The sequence below is a fragment of the Epinephelus moara genome, chromosome 7 (genome assembly GCF_006386435.1).
Source record: "Epinephelus moara isolate mb chromosome 7, YSFRI_EMoa_1.0, whole genome shotgun sequence".
NCBI classification, from domain to species: Eukaryota; Metazoa; Chordata; class Actinopteri; order Perciformes; family Serranidae; genus Epinephelus; species Epinephelus moara.
In genome coordinates, this window is record NC_065512.1 from 26176235 (window position 1) to 26198492 (window position 22258).

General features: G+C 40.1%; 2 protein-coding genes across 4 annotated transcripts in view; one reads left to right on the forward strand and one right to left on the reverse strand.

Moving 5' to 3' along the window:
• On the forward strand, positions 1–15726 carry LOC126392635 (zinc finger protein 654-like). Its single transcript, XM_050048122.1, has 12 exons — positions 1–135; positions 2006–2151; positions 2626–2707; positions 3464–3599; positions 4253–4455; positions 5798–5934; positions 6195–6336; positions 6643–6927; positions 7034–8161; positions 9557–10344; positions 11490–12559; positions 12667–15726. Exons 1-12 carry the CDS (start codon positions 10–12, stop codon positions 12669–12671), a joined length of 4248 nt encoding a protein of 1415 aa, XP_049904079.1. The 5' UTR covers positions 1–9; the 3' UTR covers positions 12672–15726.
• Positions 14711–22258, reverse strand: part of zgc:152951 (uncharacterized protein LOC569013 homolog) — a 14714-nt gene continuing 7166 nt past the window's right edge. For all 3 annotated transcript variants that reach the window (XM_050048125.1, XM_050048124.1, XM_050048123.1), the window contains 4 exons: positions 21248–21385; positions 21046–21135; positions 20784–20927; positions 14711–17495 (listed from right to left, as the gene is read on the reverse strand). In XM_050048125.1, the coding sequence (XP_049904082.1) occupies positions 17367–17495; positions 20784–20927; positions 21046–21135; positions 21248–21385 (501 nt within the window). In that variant the 3' untranslated portion in view covers positions 14711–17366. The remainder of the gene's footprint in view (positions 17496–20783; positions 20928–21045; positions 21136–21247; positions 21386–22258) is intronic.

A 22258-nucleotide genomic window follows, 5' to 3' on the forward strand; every position in this document is an offset into this window, starting at 1 on the left:
GCAGACAGTATGGCGGACAGCGAAAGTGATTTGGATACAGATGGGCTTGAAATAGCTCTGGACACATTGTGTGAGAGACACTGCAGCGACGAGTCGTCTCTAAAGAGCAAAGGCTATTGCTCTGGGTTTTGTGAGGTACGTTAGAGTCCATTTTGTTCGGTGCTCTCACTAGTCGGTGTCTGTTTATCGCTAACGCTACTAGCATTGCTAGCTAACGTTAGCCTCCAGACTAGCTCTATTTATTGTGTAGCCAAGTCGTGTAGCTAAGGCTGTGGCATAGCCCGTCAGAAACAGAACAGAAATGGTTAACAAAATGCAGATAGATAACAAACTGTGCTCCTGGCTAGGTAACTTTATGTAGTGTTGTGTTTCCCGAGATATCTGCTTGACATTTGTCAGCGCCTAGCTGTATTGCTAGTTAGGTAAGCTAAGCTTATTAACGGTCTGAGGTTAACATACCATTGGTCGTCTAGCAATCTGTGCTTTGCTAACTATAGATTGTTATTACAAACTTTGTTAAATGAGGAAGAAAACGCAAAATATCTTGTTCTCAAATGCCAATAGTTTAGACATGAAATGCCAGGTTTTAACTACAAAGTCACGAATGGGAAACTTGATATTAGCAGTCTGTTATCAGCAGTGAGTTAGTTATTTAGTTAGTTAGTTAGTTAGTTTAAACACTAACTATTTACAAGGCTAACACAATTTAAGGTTAAACCACAAGACTGTGAAATCAGTGTGTGTGCGCCCCTGTTGAAATCATGCATTATCCTGAATTCACCCTAACCTTAACTATACACGCCAATTCCACTCTTCAAATTAAATGACTACACTACCCACAATCATTGTGGCTGGTCTAACCTTTCCTAGGGGTTCTGTAGCCATTGAGATATCAGGGTTATAGCATGACAACTGAAGTGTAATATTACCAGATATCACATACAGAAAGCTCTATACTTACAGAAACCAGACAATAATTTAGTGTGGACACAGTAATGGATACCTTTTCTATTGCCATGATTCATTCTGTAGATTTAGCCTGAAATTTCTAACGTTGTAATGTTATGAGGCAGGTACTGCTGATGTAACACTCAAATCCAAGTGATTAGATGTAGTTTTGTACAATTGTTGTGGCCAAGCGATACTAATGTTCCTTAACAATTCTTTAACTTGCATTAATTTAAAAGGCAGCTGTTTATGAGGTGTGCTAAAGTGTTACAAAATGGATGGATGGATGGTTGGATGGGTTAGTGTTCAGTTTCCATAGTCATGGCACTGACAGTGACCAAATTAGACTGACACGACTGTTATCATCAGCACAAATAGCACTCAGCACAAATAGTGCCTACGTGATTGGCATATTAGGAATGCCATTGTTTCAAAATATATAATTTAGAGTGATGAAAGAATAATTTCCCCAACTAGAGCCACCTGTCATATCTGTAATAAATACAATCCAAACTGAATAGTCCAGTCCTCTAATCAGTTACCTCACCGCTAAAGGAGCATAGGGTTAGTAGTAGGTAATGTTTGACTGTTACTTCAGATTGCAACAGTAACAGTATTTACATTTTTCCTACTTATCAAATGCTAGAATGCCCGCCAATCTACCATGCACTCGAGCAATAATGCCTCTGGCAACTGAAGCTACAATAGACTAGAATCAATTGTAGGCACATGATATGATATTAAGGTACCCCCACAGTGCACAAATAAGGTCGCGCTTTATAAAAAGGTAGCAGTCAGGTGCCAGGCCAGAAGCATCATGCACCCAAGAGACACAGTGTTGAAAAAACTCAAGTATAGCAAGGAGAATTGCCAAATGAGAGTGACCCCATGGTTAGCTTTTAATTCTAATTCCCTTTCCCCTACCTCTCTGTACCTACCAAATCTGACTGTGTTGAGTTTTTTTTTTGGATAAGATGTTTAATTTGTAAATCTAAAAAGAAATTGTGATAATTAATTTTAGCTAGTTTATTTGAATTTCTGTGTTCTTCCTGCACAGTTGGTTGAGGAGTACACAGGCCAATGGCAAGTTCCTCTCCCTCAGCTGAAGGTGCTGCGGACTGCACTCTGCAGTTTCACCAAAGCCACTGCTGCCTTCCCAGATGACTGTCAGCACATCCACTATGTTCTCAGCAGTATGGCCTTGTAAGTAGTTTGGCACAGTGTACACTTAGTAGTGTGTTAAAGTTCAAGTTGCAAATAAACCTTAATGTATAAAATGTACTGATGAATTCTTAGCCTGTGCTTTGAATATGCACACTTGTATTCTTAAACAACACCATATACTGTAGTGAAAATAGCAGCCTTGTTTGCTTGTTGTTAAGGGAAATGCTGGAGCTTATCCTTCAAGGTACATTGACCCGCAGCAATAGCATACCAATGTTATGTTTCTACCCATTTTGCAAACCAGTAGAACTAGAGCTAAAAAGCTTTTTGCTTCGATCAGCTGTTCAGTAGTGGTACAGCAATATGGTCATTATTTACTTTTTGACAGTAGCAAAAAAGAGGTGTTACTGGGAAAAGGGGTCTGATGAGCTGAATTTATGCATCAAGAAGGTATTGTCTCACTTACTGTGAGATGGTTTTTGGCGAGCTAATGTTCCTTTCACTGTCTTGCAGGAGCTTTTTTGAACTGATGCTGTTTTTCAGCAAAGAAGAATTTGTGGAAGAGCCTTTAAAGGACATTCTGGATTCCTTTCAGGTGACAAAAACTTACCTAGTGTCTCAGATTTCTTATCCACACAACACACTTTCATAAGACCCAGCTGCCATACTGGCAAGTAGCTGGTAAAAGTTACCAGCACCTAGCCGACAGCCAGTCTTACCCCAATGTTTTATAGTCAGAGTAACAACTACTTGAGTGTTTGATACTACTATTCTGTCCATTGTAACTTTAGTTATTTTACACCTCATTTCCACTGCATGGTTTGGCTGGTCTGAACTTCCTTTTGGTACCAGGTCCTTTCCTCTATTTTGTTTTCCACTGCAGATAGTAGTGGACCAGTCCTACTACCCTCTCAGTGTATGTGGGATTCTCAACTTATCACCATAGCAATGCTGCGTGAAACTGCTGAGACATCATTTTCAGCTCAACACTCACTGAATCCTTTCAGCAGCATTCAAACAGAGGAATGTTTGCACTTCCTTCATCAGTTGTACAGCCGTGTGTATGTAGTGTGTGGTGTAGTTTTGCGGGCTGCCATTATTAAAACTGTGGGTAGAGTGAATAAAAAGACATGCCAAAAAATTACCAGGTACTATTTACAACGTTTACTAATAGAAAATAACTTAAGAGCAATTTGAGTTTGGTAGAGCTGTGCTGTACCATACAGTGGAAATGTGGTATAGTGGGTAACTAATCTTAACAGCCATTGTTGTGATTAGGCATTTCATTAAAAAAAAGTTGGGTGTTCTTAAGGAAATTTTGAATGATCAACATTTTTATTACTCCTCGCAGGAGTGCCACTCTCAGCTCCTGAGGCACAGGAACATGTACCTTCAGCATGTGAAGCTGATCATCAAAGCAGGAGGCCCCTGGGAAAATCCAGTGCTACAAGGAATCTTGAAGGAGGCAGACTTGTCACCAAAAGAGGGTAGGCTCATGACTGTATTTAATAGCTGACATAGCATATACACAGAGGACACTGTGTTGTCAAGTGGGCACCCCACTCCTGTGACCAGACTAGGTATTGAAACATTCACTGAAGTTGTTATCAGTTCTGCAGAGTGGTGCAGGTAGAAGAGGGAAGGTGAGCACACAGCTCTGTGGACCAGCAGTGCTGATTGATAGGGAGTGTGACAGGTTGTGTTATAGTCTCTGCTGCACTATCACATCGCCAGTCCACACTGTCAAATGGAGTTCAGGTGCTGCTGATTTCTTTGGATTTGTTCAACAGTATTTTGCTTGGAGGCTGTCTAGGCTGTCATGGCTAAAATTTAAGTGTCATTTACAGTGTTTGGTGAACTCTACAGTATTGTTCAGATGCTAAGTTCAGTTCCTGCTAGAAATGTATTGACCTCACGTCAGCTGACAAAATGTTTTTAGCAAAACTAGTGGCTGATTGTAAGCTGTTTCCTTCCTGCTTCCTTCGGCATCATATCAGAGATCAACAGAACTCAAGGGCCAGTATAGAGTTCTAATGACACCAACATCAGTGTAACTCTATTTGACATTACTCTAGTCAACACTTGTATGTAAATACCCCTATATCATATACATTAACCCATGTAATTCCCTCCCGTGCAGTTGAGGACTACTTGAGCTCAGAGTTGCCGGTATTCTTTGAGCTGCGGATTCGCTATCTGCAGGCCTGTGAACGAATGCAAGAGGCCATGGCGCTGGCTAAAAGCTGCCTGGAAAATCGCGAGGCTGGAAAACACTTGTACTTCCATCAGGCCTACCTGACCTGCCTCCACAAGGCCTCACTGCATGAACACCTTTACAAGGAGGTAAGAGACAAAGAGTGGTTAAGGCAAAGGATGTGAGACATTGTAGATAAATATGCAGTGGGGGAAAAAGGTATTCAATGTGTCAACATTTATTTCTTTAAACATATTTCTAATGCAGCTATTTATTTGACATTTACATCAGACAATGATATTAACTCAATGAAACTAACATACAACATAGTGTGGTCAGACGAGACAGAAATCAAACTTTTCTGCAACAGTAAGACCTGTCATGTTTGGAGGAGAAATGGCTCTGCATATGACCTTAGAAATGCCACACCTACAGTGTAGTTTTTAGTTTTAAGCATCATTGTATGGGGCTGTTACTCTTTTGTGGAACCAGCAGAATCCACATTATTTAAGGGAAGATCAACAGAGCCATGTACTATGAATTTCTTAAGAATATGTTGCCACCACAAGGAAGGTGAGGACTGGATGCAGGTGGACCTTCGAGCAGGACAACAATACACAACATGCTGCAAAGGAGACAGTCAAATGGTTCCAGAGGAAGAAAATAAAGGTGTTGGAATGGCCCAGTCAATCACCAGACTTAAATGTAATACATTTGTGGACGAAGTTGAAACTCAAGATTCACCATCTGGCCCTCCAGAATCTTCTAAATTTAAAGACTGTCTGTGTGGAGGAATGGACCAAATTGACCATCTGAACACAGTGAAAGACTCATTTCTGCATATTGGAAGCATTTTAAAAGCTGGCATTGCAAACACAGGCTTCTCCTCTACTTATTAAGTACATCTCAGTCAGCATGTGCAATACGTTTTTATTTTCCTGTTTTTCCTCTTCATTTCACATAACTTTTGTCATGGATAGAAATGTTATTTCTTTATCTGTATAGTTTTATTGAGATAATATCAATGTCTGGCGTAAACTTCATGTGAATAGCTACTTTGGAAATATGTTGTATGAAAAAAATGCTGTTAAATACTTTCCCCCACTTTATTTGCCCCGTTAGATGGCAGAGATGGTGTTAGTAGAAAGTAAGGATGATCAGAATAGTTATACTAGTCAAAATGGGAAACAGAACAAATTGCATTGCATATTCTCTCTTTATAGTTGGACTATATCATTAAATAATCAAATAAATCAACCAGGAATAATCTAATAAATGATTAAAACTCAACTCGTCATGATGCTGTACTAAAATACAAAGGAAATTCGTCAAAGCTGTATGATTGAGGTGGAAGGATTGTGTGATTATGAATAATTTGCAATAGCTCTTGTATTCCTGGTGTCCCTCGTTGATTGTAATGCATTTTATCTTATTTTTTACTTGGTGCATTTTTTTATGGTTGTATGTGCTTCTACATATCCTCCTCCTCAGATGGCAGAGATAGACGGCCGTGACGCAGTGGAGATCATCTGCAACACAGAGAGTGTTGAAAAAGATGAGCTTCTGTTGTCGCTGTGTAAAGCTTTCCTTACCCAGCAGCTACACAATGGAGACATGTACTACATCTGGTAAGAATGACCTAAAAGTAGATTGGACGATCCTTCTCAGTGGTCATAGCTTATGTTAATTTCAAGTTTTATAGTTTACCCAGTGTTTGCTAAATATGTGTATGATAAATCTTGTACGAAGGGGAGCTGTTTTAGGGATGCACATTTTGATATTTTTGATTGGTTCAGTACCTTGTCTATTTACTGACTTGGGTACTAGGACAGTTGCTTAATTAACATGTAACTATTGTGTTGGACTTATAATCTTCTGCCTCCTGCAGGGACCTGGTGTTCATTTGGAGCAGGTTGTATCTAAGGGCCCATCCCTCCAGACATGGCTTCCTGGCTGAGTGCTTGCAGTTGGCTTCTTCTGCTACTAACGTCAGAGCCATCTTCCCCTTCATCAAACTGGTCAAAACAGAGGTACGTCAGACATCACAGCATCATCTTTTTCCATGTTGTGCTTTTCATCACAAATGATTAGAAAATATTTTATACATTGTTAAGCTGGCATATTAAAATTGCGTCGACTTACTTGTGCCTCATACCTGAGGAAGATTGTTGTCAGATCAAAACATCCTCTACAATGTTGGAAGCACACAGCTTCAGTTTTGTGTCACTTAGTCAGAATAGACATGTTTGTTTTTAATCATCTTGGTTTTGGTCATTTGGTTCTCCCATCTACCATTTTACTTTGTGTTAATCACCGGTGTGTTTGTTTTTGGACAGCTCGGGGTTGAAGGAGTCCAGGTCTGTGTGGAGCTTTGTGCTCGGGCCTTGCAGCTGGGTGACATGCAGGACGACAGTGTCGGCCAGTCCCTTGTCTGCAAGACCATTGCCTTCCTGCTACCTCATGACTTGGAGATCTGTCGAGCTTGTGCCCTGCTGGTCTTCTGCCAGGAACGCAGTCTGGAAGCCTACCGAACTGTCTGCCTGCTTTACACGCATCCTGACCAGGAGCCGCATCCCCACAATAGCCCTGTCCGGACCAGCGTTCGCTTCCATATTCTGCAGGTCAGAGGGAGTGAAGAGGGGAATATATTATATGAAATAAAATATATTTATCAGATATTTAATCATTATGAATTGTGCTGAAGATTTTTACATTTCTGTTTCCCAGATGCTCAAGCAGCGCCTGTGTTTTGACCCAGAGTTTTGGAACCTCCTGACTCTCAGGGAGCATTGCTTGGAGTTGATGAGTGACAAGGTCATGAAGGCCGCTGTTCTCAGCGAGATGGAGGAGGAGGAGGAAGAGCTGCTAATAAACAAGTGTGTAAATGACGCATGCAATCAAGGTTTTGATTCCTGCCAGTGCACTGGAGCTGCATTTGTGAACCTTCCAGAGGAGCATACTTTGGGTGGAGAGACAGAAAAGTGTGTTGCCCCATCTAATGACGCTCTTCTGACGAGGAGAAAATGGAGGAAAAGCCTACGAAGGAGAAACAAATTGTCTGACGAGGCTGACCTTGGTGATGATCCAGAGTTCAAATACAATCTCAAATCCACCTCTTCAGGCAAAACGCCTGTGTATTCACTAAGACGTAATCACACTAACATGGAAAATTCTGCTTCTGTTAAACCCTCTCTAAAACGCAATAGAGAGTACTTGTCTAGATGTGTGAAGAGCCAAATTTTGAAAAGGAAGGGTAAGAAGAAAAGATGGTTGCAGGGTCTTCCAAGGCTGGAGCCGATGCAGACAGATAAAGAGAAGAAGGTCAAAGTTAAAGGGAAAAAACGAGGACGGAAGCCTTCACAGAAACTGGAACTCTCCTACCCTGATAATGAAATATCCCTTACAGAGGAGGAGTCTGGTTTTGAAGAGATAACAGACGCAGAAGACAAAGAGCTGGATATGCCTCACCTAGAGAATGAACTTGAACTAAACAGAGAACATCAAGAGAATGAACTCGAGCAGATGGATGAGCTTGAAAAAGAAAATGGACTCGAGACACATCCTGACTTGATCTGTGATAGCAGTCTTAATGAACAAACCCAAGAGGAATCTAAAACACAGTTTTCTGAAGGTCTTCCCAGTGAGCCTCAAGCAGCTGTTGAAGCTGATCCTGAGCTTGATGGCCCACCCTTGGATTTATTGGATTGTCCAACATCGTTACACAGCTACTCCAAAAGGCTTGATGGTGAGAAACTGCAACCTCCAGAATCTTCTGCACCAGATGAGGTTAATGGCGACGCAGAACAGGAACCCCAACCAGTCAACACAGTGGAAACAGAAGTGTCAAACACTGAGGTCAGTTGTTTGTCTGTACACCTTTTTACACAGAGATGTGTAGTCATTCAAGAAGTCCCTTCATTACAATGCCTTTGCTTTTTTATACAGAACCAAACAGCAGCAGCATAATGCTGCCCTAGTGTGTGATTTTTGATAGGATGTAGACGTTCCATAAACAAAAGAGGTGTGACAGGCGTGACATATGATACGCCGGCTATGGCCTCTAGGGTGACATATAGCATATGCATCGGCAGCTCTTTATAAACAATAACAATGGCATAACATTGCAATAACAATTATTTACCATACCTGTTATATGGCGGCTAATCCTGTCCTCTGTGCCGAGAATAAAAAGCTCCCAGACGTAATTCTTTTCCCAATTTGCAGACATTTTTGGCCGCTGTTCCTCTACTTAAAGCTAGCTGCTAACTGCTGCTTACCTGCTTTATAAATCCCCTGGTAGTGGGTTGCACACACAACATTTGGAAAATGTTACACCCATCCTGTCTTTGGTCCTGTCCCGCTGGCTTTCTCTTTTACAAAGATGTCAGTTTAGTGTTGTTTCTACCTTTGCTGCTAGCCTAAAGGTGAGACAACTCTGTCCCATCATTCAGCGATCAGACCTTTATATTAAGAACAGCAAGGTTGAGTAACAACGTAAAATACCTGCCTCAAACAGGCAGTGTAAAAGGGGCTTGTAATTATCCCTCCAGGAATTTCACGATATAGGCAGGGCTCTAACTTAACTTTTTTCATCACCATCCCAAACCATCCCGAAGAAAATGCTGCCTGTTCTAATTATAAGAATGGCTGCCTAAAAGCCGGGACAGATAGCCTACGCTGCTTTGGATGATGCTGATGCAGTTCAGCTTCTTGCTCTGTGTGCTTGTGTGACACACTTCTCACTCTTGAATTTTGTACTCTTGCTGTTTAATTTAGAGAACTTCAACGGAGATTAATGTTATGGTTTAATGGTTTACAGTATATACTTTCTTTTTTTTTAACCCTCTGTCCCGTGACTGTCCCAAATTGTATTTTTTATCATCCCTGATCAATTTTTTTTCTGTCTCAGCACAGCAAGACATCCTTATGTTAGAGCTCTGAATTGAGGTTCATAATCACTGGGCACATGTATTCAAAATTACTTACTTACTTACTTGTTGAATGATGCATTAGCACATTTTGCTTAGAATAAACTATACTGCAGTAGAATTCATGTGTTTACACTTTGAGAAAACATTTATTCAGGAAGAATGCTTTGGCATGCACTGAAAGTGCATATAAATAAGAAAAATAGAAAAACACGACGGGGGTTCCAGTCCAACTTTTGTTTGGAATATGATTTGATGTTCCTCTGACTTTTTCTGTTGAACTTGTAGCACTTATTCCTGTGGTTTGTTGTCTTTCCTCTAGGTGAAAGGCAAGAGAACGTGGAAGGACAGAGTACTCCGAACTCAAAAATATGCCCACTTGATGTACCACTGCAACTTCTGCCGCAAAGACTATAAGGGCCTGAATGTCATGAGGCATGCTCTGTCACACCTAAAGAGTAGGAAACTGAGATGTATACTCTGTGGAAAACGCTTTAAACAGCTCCCTTTTGCCAAAAAGCATGTTTTGGATCACATCGATGAAATGTGCAAGGAGAAACCCTCTGATAAGGAGCCATGCGCTGAGGACACTGCAGCTGCAAATGGAATAGTAGATAATGTGGAAAATCAGAGTCAGCCTCAGGTTGAAAATCAGACTTCCATTCCCAGCGAGGAACCTCTTAAACAGAAACCCACAGGCAAAACTAAAGTGTCAAGCCTCAAGAGGGAAGATCGAATCATCAGGAACCTTCGCACCCTCATCAAAAAGACATCCGTGCTTCACAAAAAGTGCAAGAACCCTAATTCAAATATATTCAAGCAGGTGGACTTCAAGGATGAGCAGGTAGTCATTTCAGACGGCCAGGTTATCGTAAGAGATCCATCTGTGATCAAGAGGGAGGGAGAAGGAGAGGTGGAGAAGCCAGCAGGAGAAAATGGCTATGGCATGGATATCGCATATCACTTGTGTCCCTCAGAGTCTTGTGACAGAGTTTTCTTGAGGATCAGCACCACACTAACAAAGCATGCAATCAAATGCCATATAAGTGAAGAGAGTGTGCTGGAGAAGACCTTTGTGTGGGCCAAACACAAATGCACCCTATGCCTCAGGTAAGCCATCCAGTTTAATCAGGCATCACAGACTTCTTTATTAGGCTTGGGCAGTATCTATTTTTTCATACCTTCCTAACATTTCACCGGGGCACAAGAAAGACGTAAAAAGAAAAAGGAGCTACTAGTGATAGAAGTCACTGTAGCATGTATGTTTTTGTCTAGCCTAAAATGCTGTGTTCTAATACACAATTAGCCTACTCAGACAAGTCCTGCTAGGTTTAAAAATGTAGGGCCCATAGAATAATGAATAGATAGAAAATAAGCGCTCTACTTGCTGGAGGACCTGATGACACTTGACACTGCGGTGAATACAGATACATCAGCGGGCTGAGCAGCGGGCTAATGATGTGCTGAATAAAATCATGCAGCTAATAGTGTCATCACAATACTGGAAGTTCTGATGTTAATACAATACCTTGAAAAGCATCAATATCCAATGCCATGGGGAACATTGAGTTTGAGGGCATTGAATTTAAAAATGTTATTAAAAGATAAATATAACAAGGCTATAACATGACGACTGGGCAGCTGGTACAAGTGTATCAAAACTGAAAAATGAGCATTGGAGATGATTCAATATTCAGAATTAATATGTATCAATAAATCAATATTTTTGACACTCGTGGCTCGAAAACTGCTTTTGTAATTGGAAGACGTCATATCAAGATAAAGTTAGGCCTATACATGGCAATACTCTCAAAAAGGGGCAGAGGCATTTTTTGTTTTAGTAGTTGTGTAATTTTATCCCCACCACTCGCAACTGGCATCTTTCTCAGCTGAGCTGCCCATTCAGCCATTCGAGACTGACCTCTGGTGGCGCATGCTGTGCACTACAGTACATGGCCTCAATACAGCATCTTAGGATCAATTTAATAGAAAGAGGAGCATCTTATTTGTATTAAAAATCATACCTTTGAGATTTCTAAATAGCCTGGTATACCGTAATACCTTGATGCTGCCCAAGCCTTTTCCTTACTTAGAATTTAACAAGATCATCTACACACATTTATTTGGTTTGTTAAAAAAGGCATTCATTGTATTAATGATTGGTATACCTGGTCATATTGATACAGTTTTCTTCTTTACTGCAGACTAAGTTTTTTAGGAGAGCTGATTGTCCTGACTTTGCTTCCTTCCAACAGGCAGATACAGTTCCTCCAGCATTATAAGGACCACATGAAGCGCCACAATACTACTCTCCAGCACTTCTGCTACCACGTGGAATGTGACCAGCGCTTCTCGACACAGCAGGAACTAAAGGACCACGTCAGTACCCACCAGCCCTTTAGACCTCAGTGTCCATTCACAGAGTGTGATAAGCTCTTCTCAACCCTTCAAGGTCTGTATGACCATGAATGGAGACACTACATCCCAGCGCCTCAAAGAGAGGAGCTAGAGTCGGGACTCAGCAGACAGAAGATGCAAAGTGATGAAGCTCCATGGAAGCAGAGAGTGAAGGTTGAGGAGATATGGCTGCAAAATAAAAAGTTGCCGAGTGGGAGTCCCGCCCTTGATCATGTTGAGGCCTCTAATCTTGAGGAGTTTAGAGAAATGATCAATACTGAAGATCAGCCATGTGAAGTGAACGCCCCAGACACTAATCAAGACCTGTCTAAACCAGTAAACACTGTCAGTCATGAGCCTATGGACGACAGCAAAGCCACCATTAATGGACATGAGGATGAGACAAGAAACCAACTGTCAGAGAGAAAAATCTCCACTTCCCAAACTGATGCTGCAAAACCAAGTAAGAGCTGTCGAAAAAGGAAGCCCGTCGAGTGGGACCCCCTTAATGTCCGAGACCTTGAGGATTTGTCCACTTTGTCTGAGGGAGTCCAGCAGAAACTGGGAGAGCCACACATCACCGAGCACAAAACCTTCAAACCTGAAGATCCAGCCTACGCAACTTTCGTCAAAGCCCCCTTCATTCGGCCACCACCCTCCACCTACCTGGACGAATCTCGCCTCTCGATGCATAAAAGGAGGACCACTGATGAGGCTGCTCCTCCAAAGAAAAATGCTTACTGGAGCAACAAGAAAAAGAATGAGCCATCACCAGAAAAGCAGCAGGTGGATAATGCGGCTTCTGCACAGAAGATCAGGCATCGCTGTGACAAATGTCTTTCCTCCTTCAGCAGCCTAGAAGAATTAGAGAAACACCAAGCCCTGAACACCTGCTCTGCACTCTTTGGCTTCGATTCTGACGATGAAAGTGAGTATGATTCACTGATTACAAAGCATATCGAGCCATTGTTGTATTGATATTTCGAATTAGCTTGAACTACTGAATTATCAATTTGTGTTATGTTTATTTTTTAGGTTAGTGACAAGCAGCTGTAACTGGGGTGACCACTGTACTCTGCCACCTGGCTCAGGGCAACCATTCAAGATAAAGGAACACTGGAAACCTTCCCTGTTACTCAGATACAGTACTTATTTAACTCCTGAATACCAATTTCTAAACACTGAGGAAATGTGTGCCATAATGGTGAATTGGATTTTTTTTTTTTTTTTAATAATAGAGCCTTTTCGAAGCAATAATTTTGACAGCTAAAAATAGTTTTGAACACATTGTTATTCCTCAAAACGTCATCCACGTGTGCTTTGTCAAGTAGGTCAAACAAACATTAATGTGATAAATATGTATTCTCTCTCTCTTATCTATGATAAGTTGATATTTACTTGCCTTTTCAAACATTGGTTATAAAAACTAATATTTTCTAAGCAAATCTTAAAGTAATGCTGAAAAATGCCTGGGAACTGACAAACCAAATATTGCCCAAGACAACCTCCTTAGAACACACATAGTTGTCCATGCACAAAGTCTCAGTTACGCCTTAAAATAACTGGTAATCACAGAATGGCAGAATTTTAATGACAACCATTTGACAACCAAGTGTACATGTACATTTGGGTCATATACTCAACAGTATATCTTTTAACAGTGAGGTAAAGAGAGCCCCAATTAACTTAATTTTTAATCACTTTTTTTTTTAAAATTGACAGTTAATTTGAATGTAATCAGGATTTATTTTCGGCTTCACTAAGCCTTTTTGGATCAAGTGGATATAAGTCATTTTACATCTATTGTAAGCCTGTGATTTTTTACAAAGATTATAGACACGTTCTCCAACTATGAACGATAATTTATTTAACCATCTAATAATCTATATAAGAAAAAATGGCTTGGCATCAAGATTTGCTCACAGACTTGCTCACAGAGGGTGTGCCATCATACTCAATGGGACTTCATGTTTCCCACCTGAAGTGTTCAAATGATGCCAATCATGGCGTCAGATTATGATTTTAAAGTCCTATCCCCATTTTGTCCTCAGAGTATGAATTTACATGCAGTGTATCATAAGCAGTGTTTGCAACTGTATGAAATATTGTTAAAAAAAGTCATGTTAATTGGTGGAAAGATGAGCCCAATGCTGTTCAGCATGATTGTTAATTATTCTAGTCTTCCAAATGAATCGCACACCTCTCTGAGCTTTGGTCTCTGTAGAGCTGATGTATAAAAAGCCTCAATAGAAATGACAACGGATATGTGGTGGTTGTGTCCCCCTTCAGATCTCTATCTCTAAATAAATGCTCTGAACCCTTGTCACATACAGCACATTTTCAAACTGTAGGAGGAGGTGTTTCCAGCATAATTTGTGTGGGCAGCTGTTTTTGTCACTAAGCAGGATTGGGTTTGCCTTTGTTAACTGGTCTTCTGGTCATGGTATGACAAGATTCACTTGTCCATTAAAGCCGTGACCAAACTCTCTGAATCCATGTACATCTGCCTTCATACTGTCACACTACTATTCTGTACAGTATACAGATTATTCACAATTATGTTAGTGCCAAGAATGAATCACAGTATTACTGTACATGCATATTAAAAGGAAACTTTGCTGATTTCAGCATGCTCTGAAAATCGGTTAAGTTTCCCTTTAAGATCAATAATACAGTACCAGATTGCTTTTAAGTTTTTTTTTTACTTTTACTCAAGTCTTTCATTATGTCGAATATTTCACATTGGTCATTTGTTATGTATATACTTTTGAGAGGATCTGTTTAATAACTTTTAATGTAATGTTTTTATGGGACTGCACTTAAACCTGCTTATTTATATGTAAAAATGTTAATAGATTGGATTTGTAAAGGTAATGACAATTCCCCATCTATTTTTCTTAAAGAAAAGTGATTAAATTTGTTTGAATAAACAAATGCGACTAAAAGTCTTTTTCGTGGTTGCTAATTGTTATTAGTTTACATTATTTTTTGTAGCACATTACTCACATGAACAACCAAAGACATTTAGAGTAGATATGTTACATGCAATGAGATTATACAGTCAAATAGACAGCAGACAAACTCTTTAAATAGTTTATTTTTCACTTCGGCATTGCATATTCACTATTCATAAACATATTGCTTTATTGTTAACCCCAGGAAAGAGGAAAATACAACGTCTTATATTAGAATTGCTTGTTTAAAAAACTTTTTGCATCAAATTTTCCTGATACATGAGGTAATTTTGAAAAAGTACAGGGATCACTGATATACATAAATAAAACTTTTTCTTCAGTCCAATTTAGCCCACAAAGTGTCTTCCCTTATGCTTTACTCTCACTCAGTAGTGGAGTTAAGTGTTGTAAAGCCAAGGGTGCACCTCTCACTGAAGGCATGTAGTCGCAGAAAAAGTGCAGTCTATTAAGACTGAGTGGTGTTGTAAATCTATTGCACATACTGTATTCCAATATCATCTAACTGACACGCTATATGTCTAATTGGGGTAAGTGTTTAGGTCCAACTATTTCTTATAGCTGAGCTAGTAATAGGCTAGAAACAAAGCATGAGTGAGAGGCAGTCCTGTTACAGGCCAGCATTCAAAATTGGAGTTTTCCACTATCTCATGCAGCAAATGCATTCCAATTTTAACACATGCTAATTTAACCATATGCTTTGGTGCTGCTTGTATCTTAACGACAAAGAAACTGACAGTTACAGTAATGTATGACGATGTCTTTTTTAAGGGATATGGATTGTGCAGAATGAGCTGAAATTGTTATACACAACATGCATCGTACAAGATGACAACTCAGTAGTTTCCACTCACATTTTCCTTTGACCTGAGATAAGAAAATGGAAACAGAGAAAGGCCCTTTAAATAGAGGTTGTTCTGAGCCACACACTCCTTGTAATCGTATACAGTAATTATATTAACCTAATGTGTAGTTATCACACTGGAAGATATATGTTAAAAATAAAAATGTCGTACAAACTTTAAGGCCAGGTATAATGGTAAACTAATGGAGCTAAATTTCAATGTTGGAAAAAGGAATCAAAGGGATCCTGTACAGTTTTATAGGCAGCAACTCAACACACCAAAACCCTGCAAACTCTAATCAACACTTAAATCTGCTACATCTCACTGTATCCATGACTACTGAGCAATTAAAAATATTTTATATATATTTTTTCAGTTCCCACAGACATTCTGAAAACAGCCCATTACGCTCACGCTGACCAACAGTGAACATTTTCCTTATTGAAAAAAGTACAAATATGTCTCGACAGGTTGGTGATAAACATGCAAAGTGTCAGAGTGCATCCCAAAGGGTGTGGTTTTGATAAATATTTCTATAATCCAAAATATTACTACATCTTTTACCAAATAACTGTGCCAAAAAACACAGCTGTAGCACTTCCCCGATTTCAAATGGAAGACCTGGATCAAATAGAGGGGTGAACAACCATATAGAGTCACATGACAGAAGGAAGAAACAAAATATTACCAGGGGTTAGGGGAAAAAATAGCACAACATGCAAAAGTCCAAGCACTGCATCCGCCTACTATGTGCTCCAAACATGGAAGTTATTTTTAATTCAGGGACTGGATCCTACAAAGGATGTGAACCACAACGACGGGGACTTCAGAGGATACAGTTCCAGTCCAACCTGTGCTAATCGACTGGAAAGATAAGTGACAGTAGCAGCACCTAACCAGATTTTGTCTGTCCGATGACAAAGAGCTTGACACCTGGATCATAGATATAAGAAAAAAGGGAATAAATTATACATTTCTTTGAGGGCTAACATCTGGTATTTTACAGTGTTATATTTTAGTACTTAAAGTCCATGGCATAGGATGATACTCTAACGTTCCATTTTATCAAGTGTAGAAAACATTAGCTTGTTCACATCTACAGGTTAAAATTTTGGACCAGATGTGGAGATTCCGTAGCCTGCTAAACATGAATGAGTAGGTTTGTAAGTTCAAAGGGTTTCATATGGCTTGTCAAGGCAGTGTGTTTGTGTCATCCCCATCTGCTTTGATTAAATGCTCCAGATAAACAGCCCAGTGTTGTGTTGGACTGAGACGATTGTGATAATCAATGACTCCTGAGTTGCTGACATGGTGTTTAAAGACTTTGGCTGGAGAGCATCGAAGCCATATTGATGATTGTTGTGATTATTATTTTACAGTATGCTTTTAGTTAGCTTTCGCTGTGTTACTTTACATAAAAAATATTTGGGAAATGTTGGGCAATTTTCAGGCTTTGACGTTTTACACAGGACAGTAATAACTAAACTCGAGAAAAGGCTTAACGTGCATCTCGTCCTATTAAAAGTTTCTGTGCGCAACTTGATTTCCAAAATAGGAAATCAAAGTATCTGTTGTTTCTTCAAACCAAACAAAAATCTAAAAATGTACAACTCATATACAGTATATACCAAAACCAAACATAGGGTGTAGGAATTACAGTACGACCTTAAAGCTAGAATAAGCTTGCAAAGAGCAGTATTATTCAGTGGCACAATGCAAACACACCCATCTCACCACTCTGATTTACAGTTTGTTTTGCATAAAAACCATTTGCATGGTTCAGGAGAAGTGGATTGCATTCGGCAAAAAAGTCATCATCACCAACCTTCTGTTTTTTTTAGGCAGATGCAACTCAGTAGAAAGTGGACAGATGCAAAGAGACACATAACTTGACGTGAATGCGTTTGTGCGTGCATGCTCAATGGGAACTGTTGGTGCTCCAGTCGTAAGGGAGGAAGATGATTTTGGTCTTCCCAGCAGAGAGAACACCCTGCAGGCTGGTCTTCTTTGGAGAGTCACCCATGTGCTCCACCACCCACTTCAGCAGCTACAAGAGAGACAAGGTGGGGGAAAAAAAAAATCACAGGGTGAGGTTCGCGGTTGGGTTGATTCTGTATTTTAAACTATGAAATGATTTGTAGTTAGTTACTCAAGTACTGGACTTAACCCTATGGGCCCTAGGCCCATAGGGTTAAGTCCAGTACTTGATATTACTTTTAAGCTCATATCACAGTCATTATAAAGGCTACATACACATGCTATATCTTGTTTTTTTCAGGACAATCTGGGCTAACCAGATTTGCCATCATTTCATGTCCTACTATGTGCCTGTATTTTATATTAATTTTTATATCAATGAAAAAAACAAATCCGTGTGACTAAATTATTACATTTTTACATGTATCTCAGCATAGCAAGTTGTAAAAAGACATATTCTACGATATATGAAGAGGGGAGACTCTGGCAATATAAGAACCATGATGGTGGGACATTCTGTCACTTCACAGTTGTCCAAAACATGTGGTTTGTGCCAGGCGGACATGATTGCCAGTATTTTTTCATTATTGCAAGAAATTCCATTGACTCATTCACAAGTCAAAAATGTGTTTTATCTGAAAGAAACATGCAATATTTACATCTAAGATAATAGAAAAATAGTCAACCAAGTGCAATGATGTCCTCCAAGATAATATTTGTTTTTCAGTTTCAGTTATATATTGGGGAGACATTTTGGGCATTGGTGGGGGGGCACGTGTCCCCCTCAATGTATATGGTGACTACGGCCCTGTCAGCATGCATAATTAGGCTGCACTTGTCTGGGTGCGCAAAGGTGAAGTGCGCTGGTCTTGTCATACAAAGTTTGATGGAGTGTCAACTGGACAATATGGAGATATTTGCATCTTGAAAGCCAGACTACAAATGTGGATAGACAGGGAGAAACACACGCAAGCCTAAGACATGGTAAGATACGATATTCCTCACTATATGAAGTGACTGATAACAAGATCTGTATAATGGATCGTAAAGAAATGATGGGATGACAGTACAATGGTGTGTGTGGTATCTCTGGAAAGCTCTGCTCCTGCTCTTTCATGTGATATGCGTGGCATTTCTGTGCGAGCCTGCGTTCGCGAGTAATCCATCCAAGAGTAATGTGTGTGCAGAGCTGCACGAAAGCTCTGTTATTCATGATTTTAGTGTAAATTTATCATTTTTTTTCGCTGTGAAAACATTGGACTACCGACAAGTGCTTGGACTTGTCGGAAAGCTGTGATTCTGCTGTTTCACGTGATATGCGTGGCTTCTTGCTATGACACACGGTCGCGGAGAAAATCAATAGAGAAGAACAGGGGTGAATTTGGACGCACTATGCGTCATTCGGGCCCATAGGGTTAAGTAAAGTGCAAGTGCTTTAAAATTAAGTATTACCATTATATGATACTTTCTGCTTTTACATTTTGGAGGCATTTTTTACTCCACAACTTTTATTTGACAGCTTTAGTAAGTAGTTACTTTGAAGATTATTCATACAAAATCTAAATCTACAAATATGATATATTATCATAGGTTAAGCAACCCATCAGTATACTGAACAAATTTGGAACCCATCAGCTATCATCTGCTGACAAACGAGGAAAAGACCACACTTACAATATTAAGATATCCCAAATCTAAGCTAATATCCAGTTTCATATCATGATATCAAAATAATATTGATATATTGCCCAGCCCTAGGTGTAGCCAGTATATATCCGAGCCAAGTCTTCTTCTTTTTAATGGACCTGTCATTCTAGCTAATCTCTAGAAACAGTAGGGGTGGGGGAAAAAAATCAATACAGCAATCTTTGCAAATATACATTTTGATACAACTTTTGGTACTAGAATAATAAAATCAATTGCTTTTTTTGGTCCACTAGATGGTGCTGTTGTGTTTTTGTCCTCATGAGGTCAGCAGAGGTCTCAGTGAGCTGTTGGCATTAAAACATCTGGACTTATTTGGGATTTTTTTTTATCACAGATGGAAAGAAGGACTTGATTACGACCCATGTGATTCGCAAGCAGTGTCACATGAGAATACTCCAGGAATACTACGAACATGAGGGCTCACCTCACACTCCACCATCCAGAGATAGCATTAGCTTCTGACAACCAAGCTAGCGCTAGACCAAGTCCGCTGAAAAAACAACCAACACTGGACACATTTAGCTTGACAAAACTACCATCCAACTCTGAGAGAGCTAAGAAAATGACAGTCCATCATATACTTAATGTGCAAAGATCTGCATCCATACAGTGTTGCTGAAAATGAAGGCTTTTGTTACATGCTATCTTCCTGACGTTTTTTCATCGACACAGCCGTACTTAAGCTCTACAGAGAAGTGAAGCATGAAGTTGAGGAATCTTTGGATACAGCAGGAAGGGTGACATTAACTTGTTACGCCTGAACTTAAAGGTCAGTGGATTCACATGTGACTATAACAGCACATTATCTCACAGGGGACTGACAACTGCTGTCTCACGTTCTCCAAACTAGAGCAGTACACGAAAGTCACACTGCAGCAAACATTGCTGACCTGGGATTGTGGTTGGTTGAAAAAAACAACACTTTAATATGGGTGTTGCCATTCAGTTAGTCATATACCTGCATGTGAAGTGTTTTGCACACATGCTTAATCTGGCCTCACAGAGGGCGTTATATCTGCCAGCAGTTCAGTTTGTCAGGTGTATGCAGCAATTCTGACAGGTTATATGACGATGTTGGTCTGTCTGCTTTGCATCACATTTTGCTCCAATAAAAACGATTGAAGTCTGATGAACAGATTGAAAACTTATCCTCTGAGGTAAAATTGATGTTGGCAAAGTTTTCCTTTGGGGAATAATTCGCAGTTGGAAAAAGAGGCAATAAATCGCAATGTATTTTATCGTAACCTAGGTATCGTGATAATACCATATCGTAAGTCCTCTGGCGATTCCCACCCCTAAGAAACAGATATCTGCATATGAATGCAGTTGAATTAAATCTTCACCAGACGATAATCAATGGGTTCCAATTTGTATTTTGGTACTACTTGGACTACAGGCAGACACCAGAACACCTTTGAGATTGACCTTTGGATTCTGAAATGGGTGATTCTGCATATTGAGTACTTTTACATTTGGTACTAGTAAATGTATGAGTATAAATGAGTTTGAATGCAGGACTTAACTGTAACTGAGTATTTTCGTACTATAGAACTGTTACATTTAATAAAGCAAATACCTGATTACTGCTTCTGCCACTGCTATTATGTCTAATAATAAGACTGCAGGATTGGCAGTTGGGAGTCAAAACTACCTTTTCATCCGTTCCTCCAAAGTCAGCTTTGTACCACTTGAATATCTGGCTGAGTCGAACTTCTCTTTTCCCAGAATCCACCATACAGGCGTCGTCATTCTCCAGAAAGGCTTCAGCTGCTGTGCGGAGCTGGCTGTCAATGTCCTGATAGAGGTGCGGGGATCGGAGTTGATTTCAGACCATTCAAGCTCTAAGTATTTACCAGACACAACATGATGTATACAATCTACACACTCCATACATATTTGTGAAGCCATCTTACCTGTGGCGTGTATGTTTTAATTGGTGGGCAGCCCTTTGCACCACAGTTCAAGGCAAAGTGAATGAGGGGCTCTGCATCTGGAAGGGCCACCTAGTGGACGACATGGGAAACAGAATTTAAATCACATTAGTTATTCCACATAAAAGTGTCACTGCTTAATCAGTAAAATGTGCAGCTGTGATTTAACAGAGTGTCTCAATACTTGTAGTCGCGGGTCTGTTTTGGAGAAGGGCTTCAGAAGCTGTGCGACACCTTTTCTGTTCCCTCTCAGAACGCCATTCTCAATGTCCTGTAATGTGAACACTTCTCCTCCAATCAGGTAGCTCACATAGTTGAAGAACTATAAATGAGACAGGAAAAAATATGTCATGTAATGTCAACTGTTGTTGCTCAGGTACATGTGAATTGAATTAAATATTAAGACCATCTTAAAAACAACAAAACGTTAAGACAACAGGACCGTTCATGCCACTTAATATGCATGTTATATCTTTATATTCTAGTCTGGATGTAAAATAATGTATGCTGCACCAAAAATGGCTGCCATAAAACTCAATATATAAATACAAGCCCAACATCTATACATAAAGGTAGCAGGAAATGCTCTTGATAGGCTTAGGGGTTCCAGGAACACCTCTGAAACTCAGATCAGACCAAAGATTCGTGACGAGACGTAACCATTTTAGAACATTGCAGGCAAACTTGTAGCGGTGTGAACTGGCGGGTCTCAACTCCGCTCAAGCCGGTAATAGTGTCGCCTGTGACTCAGTTTGTCAAGTTGGCCAGCGGCTAGTTTTAGAATGTAAGGCATGTCACCTGTATCAACAATCGACTTGTAGCAAAGTCCGATGACAAGGTCAGCAGACTGCATGTTTTCTTGCTGTACTATTCCCTGACAGCACTCTGTCCCCGCCAAGCCATAGTCTATCTCATTTACATCCCTGGAGCTGTTGGCACGGATGTCGGCCCCTGTCCTCACAGTGTGTCAGTGTCAGACTGTGGATCGCTGCTGCTGCTTGCTTTATGTGTGCATGTCGTACACACATGCTTATTGATTACTCTCATTGTGGCATATTTATTATAAATACAGTTCATCTGAGACTTTTGTCTCTTTGCAGTGGTGTAAACTGGTAGGTTTCAGATTGCGGCAGACTGGTGCACTGCAGGTAGTTGCAGATTTAAGCTGGTCTTGTCGCAAATCTTTGGTCTGAAC

Coding starts and splice junctions, on each gene's coding strand:
- LOC126392635 (XM_050048122.1), top strand. CDS start 10: ATGGCGGACAGCGAAAGTGATTTGGATACAGATGGGCTTGAAATAGCT. Junction 2,152..2,625: donor GTTCTCAGCAGTATGGCCTT/GTAAGTAGTTTG, acceptor ACTGTCTTGCAG/GAGCTTTTTTGAACTGATGC. Junction 6,337..6,642: donor TCAAACTGGTCAAAACAGAG/GTACGTCAGACA, acceptor GTTTTTGGACAG/CTCGGGGTTGAAGGAGTCCA.